Source organism: Setaria italica, chromosome III, assembly GCF_000263155.2.
Source record: "Setaria italica strain Yugu1 chromosome III, Setaria_italica_v2.0, whole genome shotgun sequence".
Taxonomy (NCBI): domain Eukaryota; kingdom Viridiplantae; phylum Streptophyta; class Magnoliopsida; order Poales; family Poaceae; genus Setaria; species Setaria italica.
Genome location: NC_028452.1, coordinates 25,152,514 through 25,163,040, shown reverse-complemented (window position 1 = coordinate 25,163,040; position 10,527 = coordinate 25,152,514). Strand labels below are relative to the sequence as shown.

General features: G+C 47.3%; 1 protein-coding gene across 21 annotated transcripts; it reads right to left on the bottom strand.

Moving 5' to 3' along the window:
* Positions 1–2,896: 2,896 nt before the first annotated feature.
* Positions 2,897–9,941, bottom strand: LOC101759851 (putative pentatricopeptide repeat-containing protein At1g16830). Of its 21 annotated transcripts, none has more exons than XM_022825444.1 (7): positions 7,824–9,941; positions 6,927–7,030; positions 6,793–6,833; positions 5,057–5,348; positions 4,848–4,933; positions 4,576–4,645; positions 2,897–4,448 (listed from the first exon to the last, which is right to left on the bottom strand). In XM_022825444.1, the coding sequence occupies exon 1, from the start codon at positions 9,756–9,758 to the stop codon at positions 7,863–7,865; it is 1,896 nt and encodes a 631-aa protein (XP_022681179.1). In that variant the 5' UTR covers positions 9,759–9,941; the 3' UTR covers positions 2,897–4,448; positions 4,576–4,645; positions 4,848–4,933; positions 5,057–5,348; positions 6,793–6,833; positions 6,927–7,030; positions 7,824–7,862. The 21 variants fall into 21 exon arrangements, with proteins under 21 accessions (XP_022681179.1, XP_022681173.1, XP_022681180.1 ...); XM_022825438.1 differs by having other exon boundaries at positions 6,793–6,830; XM_022825445.1 differs by having other exon boundaries at positions 6,937–7,030.
* Between the last annotated feature and the right edge of the window lie 586 nt (positions 9,942–10,527).

Below are 10,527 nucleotides of genomic sequence, written 5' to 3'. Positions count from 1 at the left end.
GAAGTTAAGGGCTTAGCAATGGTTGCAAAATGTCTGACGAACTTCCTGTAATAGCCTGCAAGGCCTAAGAAACTTCTCAATTCTTTGGCATTAGTTGGTGTTGGCCAATTTGTAATTGAAGTGATCTTGCTGTTGTCGGTAGAAATACCCTCTGAACTAACAATGCGACCCAGATAAGAAATTTGCCTCTTAGCAAAAAAATACTTTGACAGTTTGACTTGCCACTTGTCATCAGCCAGTAGTTGAAGGACAACTCTAAGATGCATAAGGTGATCCTCAAAGGTTTTGCTGTAAACTAGGATGTCATCAAAGAATACTAGGACATATTTTCTGAGTAAAGACTTGAGGGTAGAGTTCATAGCACCTTGAAATGTGGCAGGAGCCCCACATAAACTAAAAGACATCACCATGAATTCAAAATGGCCAAAATGAGTTTGAAAGGCTGTCTTGAATTCTTCCCCAGCTTTCATTCTGATTTGATGAAATCCAGAATTAAGATCCAGAGAAGAAAACCAACTGGCTCCAGCAAGTTCATCAACCAGTTCATCAAAGACAGGTATAGGGAATTGGCCACAAATGGTAAGTGCATTGAGATATCTGTAATCAACACAAGGTCTCCAAGAGCCATCCTTTTTATTGACTAGGAGCAGTGGAGAAGAAAAGGGGCTATTGCTGGGTCTAATGATCCCTTTGTCAAGCCACTCTTGGATCTGTTTCTCTATTTCATCTTTGAGAGTTGGTGGGTATCTGTAAGGCCTGATAAAGACAGGTTTAGCTCCAGGAACTAATGGTATAGAGTGATCAAAGGACCTGGGAGGGGGCAAGCCTTCCACAGGAGCAAAGACTACTTCAAATTCAGAGAGTAATGCAGCAAGTTGTGGAGGGAGGTCTTAGATCTTGGGAGTCTTGCTGAGAGGAAGCTAAAGGGCAGACCTGAACCATGAGAGTATCAGGATCAGAGGAGGAAATGCCATGCAACACAACTGCAGAACCTTGGTATGGAATGGACATCCATTTAAGTTTCCAGTGAACCTTCATTGGACTAAACCTCTCGAGCCAATCCATTCCCAATATGAGATCATAGTGGTCTAGAGGGATGATTTTGATATCAGAGATAAAGCTATACTCTTGCACAAACCATCTACCGGTTGGAATGTGTGAAACACACTGTAGAACAACCCCATTAGCGACCTGAACCCGAATAGAGCCAGATAGAGGTTCCACTCCATCCAATTTCTAAGCAAGCTGCTGACTAATGAAGGTGTGAGAACTACCAGAGTCAACTCAGATTGTCATCTGGTGATTCTGAATTGATCCCAGCAGCCTCATTGTCCGAGGGCCTTTGGTACCATCTAATGCATCTTTGGACTGAGCCCTGAAAAGGTGCTCATGTAGGTGAGGATCAGAACCAGCACAGCTGTGAGTGTTAGGACCTTAGACTACATCCTCTTCAGAAAACAGGTCAAAAACTTCCTGAGTGGCATTTAGTTGGACAGTAGGAGAGCACTTGTGGCCATGATGCCATTTCTTAGTGCATTTGTCACACAGCCCACGAGCTCGTCTGTAAGCACAAAGAGAGGCAAATTTGTCCACCTGAGACTTATTGAAGTCCTTTGAGGGAGAGACATCTGCAGCAACAGTTGACGGTGCCACAGCTTTATCAATACACGGTGGAGTGGGAAGGGGCAATGGTCCCCGAGGAGGAGGTCTTGGTGGAAAGCCTGCATCCAGACGACGCCAATCCCTGCATCTGGAGGGATCCGCCACTTCTTCCTGCAACAACGCAAGAGTGCAAGCAATATCGAGTGTAGAGGGACGCTGAACCAGAACAATTGAACAAATGTCATCACGCATGCCATCAATGAAACGTGTGGTATAGTATAGTGGATCAGTAGTATAGCCGTAAGCTATGAGTTGATCTATCAATTCAGTGAACTTGGCAACATAATCAAACACAGTTCTGAATTGCTTGATGTGAAACAATTACCGGATTAGAAGTTCTTGCTGATCCCGCCCAAATCTATCAATCAACATAGAGCTAAATTCAGACCACGAGGACCTCTTTAACTGTCTGTCCACAGATAGAGCCCAACGAGCAGCAGGACTAGACACATCAAACTACATAATAGACACCTTAACCCAAATAGTTGGATCGACTCTATACATCTCAAAGTAATCCTCACATCTAGACAACCAGAGCTTAGGATTTTCGCCTTCGAAAATAGGAAACTGAAGCTTAGGTAATTTGCCTAGATGTAACTAGAGAATTATCCTGATGACCCCATAAGAGCGAGAAGCTGATCTAGGGAAAGTAGGATTGGGCAAAGGACACGCACCCTTGACTGGGGATTGGAGTATGGGTGTACATCGACCCAAACCCCTCATCCCGGTGAATCGATTCGACGCGGTGCCCATGAGGGCCGTCGGCGCTTGGATCCGTAGCAGGTGGGCGCTCGAACGCCGACTTGGGATTGGGAATAAGGCTCGGATCCATGGACGCGAGGTCGCGCACGGATTGGTCCTAGTGGTGCGTCAGCTTGCCAAGCTCGAGCTTGACGTCGTCCACGGCGGCATCGACCTGAGGACGCTAGTCTTCGAACGCCTTGGCCATCGACTCCAGCTTCACGATGCGGTCGCCGTGGAGGCGTTCCGCCTTCTGGAAGTGCTGCTCCTACTTGAGGTCGCTCTTCGCGAATCGCTTGTGGAGCTCATTGGAGAAGCATTTTTGGATCTCATCGAGGAGAATTTTGGTGTTGGGATCCATAGCACCCGCGCGCTTCTGAAATCGAGTGAAGTGGTGGTAGGGAGGGAGGGAATCTAGGATCGCATCTCTGATACCAGGATGTTAGCAATCGAATTAGAGGGAAGGGATTGAGCGGCGTTGGAGAAGAAGATCAGGAAGAACAAGGAAGGTTCATATAGAACATAGTTCTGAGTTGTTACAACGATGCGCTGTTCTTCGCCGCCTGTTATCCTGAGTAGAGCAACTCACGCACGCAACACCTTACATGGCCAACTCCACTCTGAGCCAGAGACACGCACGTTTGGAACGGTGGGCTGAGGAACGGCGAGGCCCAGCTTCCTTTGCTGTCTCCCTTGCTGCTTGCTTGACAGAAGGCGCACTGACAGCGTATGATTCCATTCCGTGCTCGGCGAGTGAACAAATCGGGAGCAGCGGCAGTCGGCCTGTAGCACGTCTTCTTTTACCGCTGTGCTTTGGTCGCGACGCCCATGCCCAGCTCGATCTCGTCCTTCGTAAGGTAGGAAATGAGTTTTTATGCCTATAAAACTCTTCCGCACTTGAGAGCTAGAATTTCATTTCATTTGATTACGTGTCAGTTAAAAACTTCCACGTCATGGATGAGTCAATCCCCTTTCTTCTGTCTCTTTTCATCTCTGCGTGAGGCAAAAGCGACATGGCCGGCAGCCGCCGCCGGCTCCTGGCCATCAAGGTCGAGGGCGACGGCTGTGCACGACACGTGGGCGCTGCCGATGAGGCAGTACCTTCTGAAAGCGTGGGCGCCGTGCATCCGCCGGCGCCGGTGAGGTGGACACTGCAGACGCCATGGAGAGTCCACGACGACTGGAATCAACATCAGGCTATGTAGGTTGCATGAAGATAACATCAACTACTAAAAGTCTGAATTTGAAGGGTACAAGTACATAGATGGGTAACAGTAACACAAGCAGTTTCACCAGTGATCCTGGCGGGCGATGTTGTCGGTGGTCCCAGAATAACAAGCTTCACCTGCATGATAAGAATGACTTCAAGACTGCAGCCTATAGCAGCACAACATTCAGCTAAAAATACAGACCAATTTTTGAAACCTTACAGGAAGCACCAGCACAACATTCAGCTAAAAATACAGCACAACATTCAAACAAACAAGTACACACAAGATGCACCAGGCCTTTGTTCACTAGTATTATTGGCAAGCTACAGAAACGAACACAGAGTAGTTCATGCTAGCGTCAACCAGAGACTACCGAGAGGCTGTTCAGGCTGTTCCCGAAGCCAGAGACGAATGTGATGGAGCAAAACCCGCATAGTTCAGCGCATCGCTGCCCATCTATTCAGGCTCACCAACACTGTCTGAGTCCCGCAGGAATGTGGATTGCGCGGCAAGGACATGGCTGCATCCATGGATCAAACAGGTGATCAGAATTCATGCCAATGACACGACGAGGACAAGCTCTCCATCAGTAAAAACAGATTGAAATGGTATGATTTCTCATACACAGGGTAAGGTGTGTGCCATTCATTTGTTCTCTGAAGAAGCCTTGGTTGCCCGCTTGAAGTTAATTCCATGGTTCAAAACAGAACAGATAACTCACCACACCTTTCCCATGGAGAACCAATGATCACCTCATCAACATAATGGCAAGCCAAAACACTCAAACTTCAGTCATGGAGATTCATGATTGGGTGATGTCGTCCTCACGTTGAACTGCCAAATATAGTAAACACCAAAAGAAAAATAGGTTAAAGTTATGTTTATGGGTGATTAGAGATGTAGAGCTTGAAAATAAATGCACTCTGACTATAATCAAGGACTACTGTAATCATCATACTACCTTGTATGGCCTGATCATTGTGAATTCCCACAAGCAAAAAATCTCCAAGTTCTCGAGCAAGCCGTAATATCTACGTGGAAGAAACTATAAATACAAGAATATACGAATCACTGTTTTGGAGGGTTAATTTTAGTTTGCTCCTCGCAAAGACACAAAAAGAAAAATAGAAGTAAAGCCATCACAGGCATTTGTGTCCCTAAACTGACTTAGCTGACACTCTTTCTTTTCATATTTTCCGTTGGGTGGGCATGTGGAAAGGAATTCACATTTACCTCAACATGTCCAGCATGGAATAGATTGAAAGCACCATCAGTGTAAACTGGCTAAGAATTTGGACCTGGACCTGCATTGGCAGTGTCTACAGAGAACAGAACTGAATCATCTCTGCAACTGAGGAACTTGGTTGTCATCTGAGGAACTGAGCAGCTTCCAAATGAAACATAAGGGAACAGGAAATGCAAATCAGGTACGAGAGGCATACCTGATGTCGATGCCCCGCTGCTGTGGAGTGCCGCGTCGTGGACTCTCCATGGCATCCGCCTCCTCGCCAATGCCTGGGATGCAACAACTCCCATGATTTCAGAGGGTACTGCCTTGTCGCCAGCACCTGTGCTGGCTTCCATGACGCAGTTGTCATGGTGGCTGTCCTGGCTGAGCTCCTAGACAGCCATGAGCCAGCGGCAGACATCCGTAAGGAAGAGATGCTCGCGTGTGTAGGGCCGCTGCCGTGGAAACTGGAAAACCCTGTCGTCGAGCGCTGCCATGCTCCTTGCCTGAACAAAGACCGAAGAAAGGGTATTCTGAGGAAGGTTGAGATCGGCTGAGCACGGGCTGGGAAGGGGTTGGGCGCAGGTAGGACCAGGCCAGCCCAGGTAGAAAATAATTAAGAAAATAGTTAATTAATCATGGGATTGCTTTAAGAGCATCTCCAACAGCATATGTATATTTAGACACCTAAAATGAGTTTTAGGTATAGGAGAGAAGATTTTAGGAAATCTTTGAGCTCATCTCCAACAGCATACCTAAACTTGGATACCTATATTTCCTTTGGGGACTAGTTTGTGATGAGAATCTTTTTTAAAGGGCCAAACTGTAAAAATGACTTATCTTCTTCCTTCACCTCTCCTCTCCCCCGTCGCCTCCTCCTCCTGCTCTCCCCAAGCCGTTGCTCCGGCCGAAGTCGTGCCGCTCCTCCGGCTCTCTGCTCGAATCGGCGTCTTCCGCTCTTTCTCCACTGGGAATCGAAGGGGTGGACGATGAATCAGCGACGGACGGCCTTCAAAACCCTCACGGCGAGCTTTGCGTCCTCTCGAGATCCAGTCGACCATGGAGGCGGGTCAGCCACTCCGGCCATCCTCTCCTTCTCTCGAGCTCCAGTCAAGATGGGAGGTTGTGCGGCGAAGGGTCCGGCGAGGCGGAGGCGGCGCGGTCAGCCGGTCACCCGCATCGAACGGGGCTCAAGCTCCTGGGCTGGTGCGGGGAGGGTCGGGCAAGGTCCGGTTAGGGACAATTGGGAGCGGAGATGGTGAGGCCGGGCAGTGGCAAGGCGACGGTGAAGTCCGGTGGCTAGATGCGGTGGAGCGAGCTGCGTGGCAACAGCGGCGCAGTGGTGAAACCTCACGCGGCCGCAGTTGGCTGACTTGGCCAGGTGGAAGCACAATATAGCAATCCAGGAGTTGGATTGGTATATTTGGGTCAAGGAGAGAGAAATTTAGGTCATAGCCTAAAAATTTTAGGTATAGCAAACCATACAGGTATGCTGTTGGAGCAGTTTTTAACTGTTTTTAGCTATTCGGGTAGTTTTTAGGTATAGCAAACCATTTTAGATAAGCTGTTGGAGATGCTCTAAGATGCATGTAATTTTCTAAAAGAAGTCTACCAGAGCAGTTCTCGAAAAAATATCTTATTTCTTAAGAAAAAATAAGCAAAATCGATTTCAAGATAAAGGTGCTGCAGCTTCTCTCAAATTAAGTGCATAGGTCATGTTGCAAAATCTCTGAAGTGTAATCCCCCTAAACTGCAAGTTCGCAAAGAGATCCAATATTCATAATACCAGAGCACTCATTTTCTGCACCAAATAGAACTGTGCAGATGGCTCTATTCCTCAGCAGTATAAAGGGCAACTAACTCACTAACATATACCAGAGTAAAACCAAAGGATATCAAGAACAGTCCTTCCAATCTATTACCATCCAATGATAATTCAGATATGCTTACCTTGGGAACACATGCTCATCTCTACTTACAGAGCATATCTGCTAAAACAAACCAACCAACCAGTAAAAGAAGTTCAGAAAATTTAACGAGACTCAATTAAGCTGCACTTCTAGAGTTACTAAAAGTAGACATACATATGTATACCAGAAAGTTGATTGATTGCCACAAGCACTTCACCCTAGTAGATTTTCCTCCGAAAAGAACACCGCAAATGATAGATGGATTCTGGCAGATAGTACTGCAAAAACAAAAAAAATGGAAACAAGAATTAGCTGCAGCAGTAGCATGTGAGGATCGACCACAAAGATCAGATGAGCAGCCACTTGATCTAAGCAGCCGGAGGAATTCCCTTCCCCAGGAACTAATCAGTGGCTAGCTTCCAAGTAAATAAGATTATAAAGTATTGTGAGCATGACTATATAAGAAGGCATCTTATCTATGTCACTGTTAATTGAAAATGATCACAATGACTGAGGACAATTGAGTACTTATTACAGTACAGCAAGAATAGATAGCAAAAACAGCGGTTTATTGTATGTTTTCTTCGATTTTTAATTGGTAAGTACAACAGATTGAGACCACATAGCAAAATTGGCTATTTAATGGTATGGATTCCTTAACGTTTGGGTTGGCATTTGGCAATGTGCAGGAACATTTAGATTTATGACCATAGAATGAATCAGTTTTGTGATGATGCTACAGGTTGCTAATGCTACTTGTAGTGTGATAACAAGTGTAGCTCTTTCCATTATCGGGTACATCCAAATTCACACTGCCATACCAAAGATTTCACTCTACATTTGCCATTACAAGGTAAGCACATTCTATGCCTAAACATTAGCTAAAATAGTTAACACTGAGATTAAGAAACAAAAGGACCAAACCAAACATAATAACAGGATATTTGAAAAGTTCATATCTAAGTGAACAGCTATGCTAGAACTGTAATAGTTACTGTTGAATGTCACAAGCAAAGTCATTGGGTACTCATCATCCTTAAGTACTGCGTATCTGCATGCAATTATACGCACCTATGTAACAGTATGCTTGTTCAGCTGAAATAATTTTTCCTATGAAGCTGAGCATACAAGGAGATCACTGGATGAATCAGAACCATCACTTTCAACTGTGGTTGTGGTATTATCCTCCAGAACGAATTTATAGCCAACAGACTGAGAAAGTAATGAGGAAGTTTTGGCACTAGGTTTCATGCCTAGATTCAGCATTTCTCTGATCATTGCAGCAGCTGAGTCAATAAGCCTTGATTTAATTAAGAACACAACTACTGTGTTGAATGATATGCTGTCCATCTCAACATCAGCAAGTTCCATTTCTGTTAGCAACTGTTTGACAGCACAAATATCCCTGGTCCTACAAAGTCCACGAAGCATTACGTTGTATGTACAAGTGTTGGATGCCATTCCTAATTGTTTCATCTGGTCAAATAGCCTGCAGGCCTCTTCCACCAGACGAGCTTGGAAAAGACCATGTAAAACAGTAGTGTAGCACACAGCATCAAGAGCACAATTTTCACGTACAGCCTCCCTCAAAATTCTTAAGGCCATAAGGTTCCGGCCCTGTCTAACAAGGATACAGAGGATGGTTGCATGGACATATGAATTTGATTCAGGATCTCTCATAGCAGTACTGCGGTAGAAATTGATTGCATGGTTTACCATTTCCAATTGGCAAAGGCTATGCAATAAACTGACGTAAGTGTAGCTGTCTGGCCTGATGTTCTTTTCAATCATATCAAAGTAGAACTGGATGGCATCTGTTGGAAAACCTGACTTGCATAAAGCACTCAGCACTGAATTGCAGACCACAAGATCATAAGAAGTATCTGAGTGCCGAATCAAGCTAGGAATCCTGGGAAGAAGCCTTTCATAAGATGACAATTGTAAGACCCGAACTAAACTAGATAAAGTGTAAGCATCTGGCTGTATCTGTCTCCCATGAATTTGCATGTAAATGTCCAGGGCGTCATCATATCTCCTTGCCTTGACCATGCAGTCCATCAGAACGTTGTACATAACAATGTCTGGGCTGCAGCCAGCAGACACCATGGATCCCAGAAGCTCGCTGGCCAGGTCATGCATCCCAGCTCGCAAGAAACCTTTGAGCAGGGGTGTGTAAGTGATCACCGTGGGAGGAGAACCAGAACCCACCATCTTTGCCAGAATCCTATAAGCATCGTCTAGTCTCCCCTCGCGACACAGACGAGCAATCATGCATGTCCACATGGCCGAGGTGAGCTGGCAACCAGAAACATGCGCGAAAGACAGTAGCCGCCGAAGCTCAGACATGGTCCCAACCTTACTGCAGCAAGCAAAAACCGCCGTGAGAGAAGCAGAGCCTGGGAGAAACCCCTTCTGAAGCATCTCTGTGAAATAATGCCGCGCCCTTGACCAGTTCCCGGCTCTGCAGAGATGAGTGAGCATGATGGCAAAGGAGAGGTAATTGGGCGAAAGGTTGTCCCGGAAACAGCGCTCTGACTCAGCGAAATGGCCTGTCCTTAGCTGGACGTCGAGGATGACGTTGCGCGCGAAGGCGTTGGGTTGGAACCCCCAGAGCGGCATTTGCTCGAACAGGTCGAGCACGAGCAGGTAGAGGCCCCCGCGCCAGTAGAGCCTGAGCAGGAGGAGGAACGTCTGGGGCTTGATGGGGCAGCCGAGGCCCTGGAGCTCGCGGAGCAGGGCAGGGGCGGTGCCGAGCCGGGAGGCGAGACGGGCGGCGGCGGGGAGGAGGCGGTCGAATGAGGAAGGCGGGTGGAAGTAGCCTGGGCGGCGGGCGCACCAGAGGAAGAAGGAGAGAGCGAGGGCGTCTGAGGGGCAGCGGGAGACGGCGGCGTCGACGATCTGCGGCGCTGGCGGCGGCAGCGGAGGGTGGGGCTTGGAGGCGAAGAAGGCGGCGGCGAGCGCGGCAGGGAGCGGCGGCGGCGGCCGCCTGCGCGCGGCGTGGAGCATGCAAGCGGGTGGGCGGGGAAGGAGGCGCCGTCGCTGGCATTGCAAGCGCAGACGACTCGCGGAGCGATCAGCAAGCAGTAGACTGAAGCAACGGCGCTGAGCTCAGACGCCGCCGGCTGGCTGCCGCACGGCAGCGGCGGCGGCGGGGGTTCAATCTAGCTTTCAGCAGCAGCAGAGAGCAAAATTGTGGTTTCAGCTGGCAGTAGCCCATGAGAGTTTGGCCCAGCTGCCCTTAGAGTGTGCCTTGGCTTGGGCCAGCTTTGAGGTCCAGCCCATCAGGAACGTAACATAGTATAAGCCATGCAAGCGAACTTTTTGTTTATATATATATATATATATTTTTATGAATTTGCAGGAATAAATCGTCGAACTAAAAATTTGCAAAAATAAACCTATACCGCCGGACCAAATGGCGGTAGGACTGTTTTCGCCAGTTCAAACGGCGGAAGGATGCCTGCTGCGCCGTCGTGGCTTGGTTCGCCAGTTGAGACGGCGGTAGGCCACTTACCGCCATTTCATTCAGCGGTAGGCGGACTACCACCGTTTCAAGCAGCGGTAAATGGCCAACATTCGGTTCAGCCCAATTGGGGTTTTATAGCTGGTGAACCGCTATAACTTCCTATAGCCGTTTCAACCAGTTATAACTCTGTTTTAATTATTTTTTATGATATTCCTATAGCCGTTTCAACCAGTTATAACTCTGTTTTAATTATTTTTTATAATATTTATGAAAGTAAAATATGTAGTTCCATTGCAATATGTAACCTCA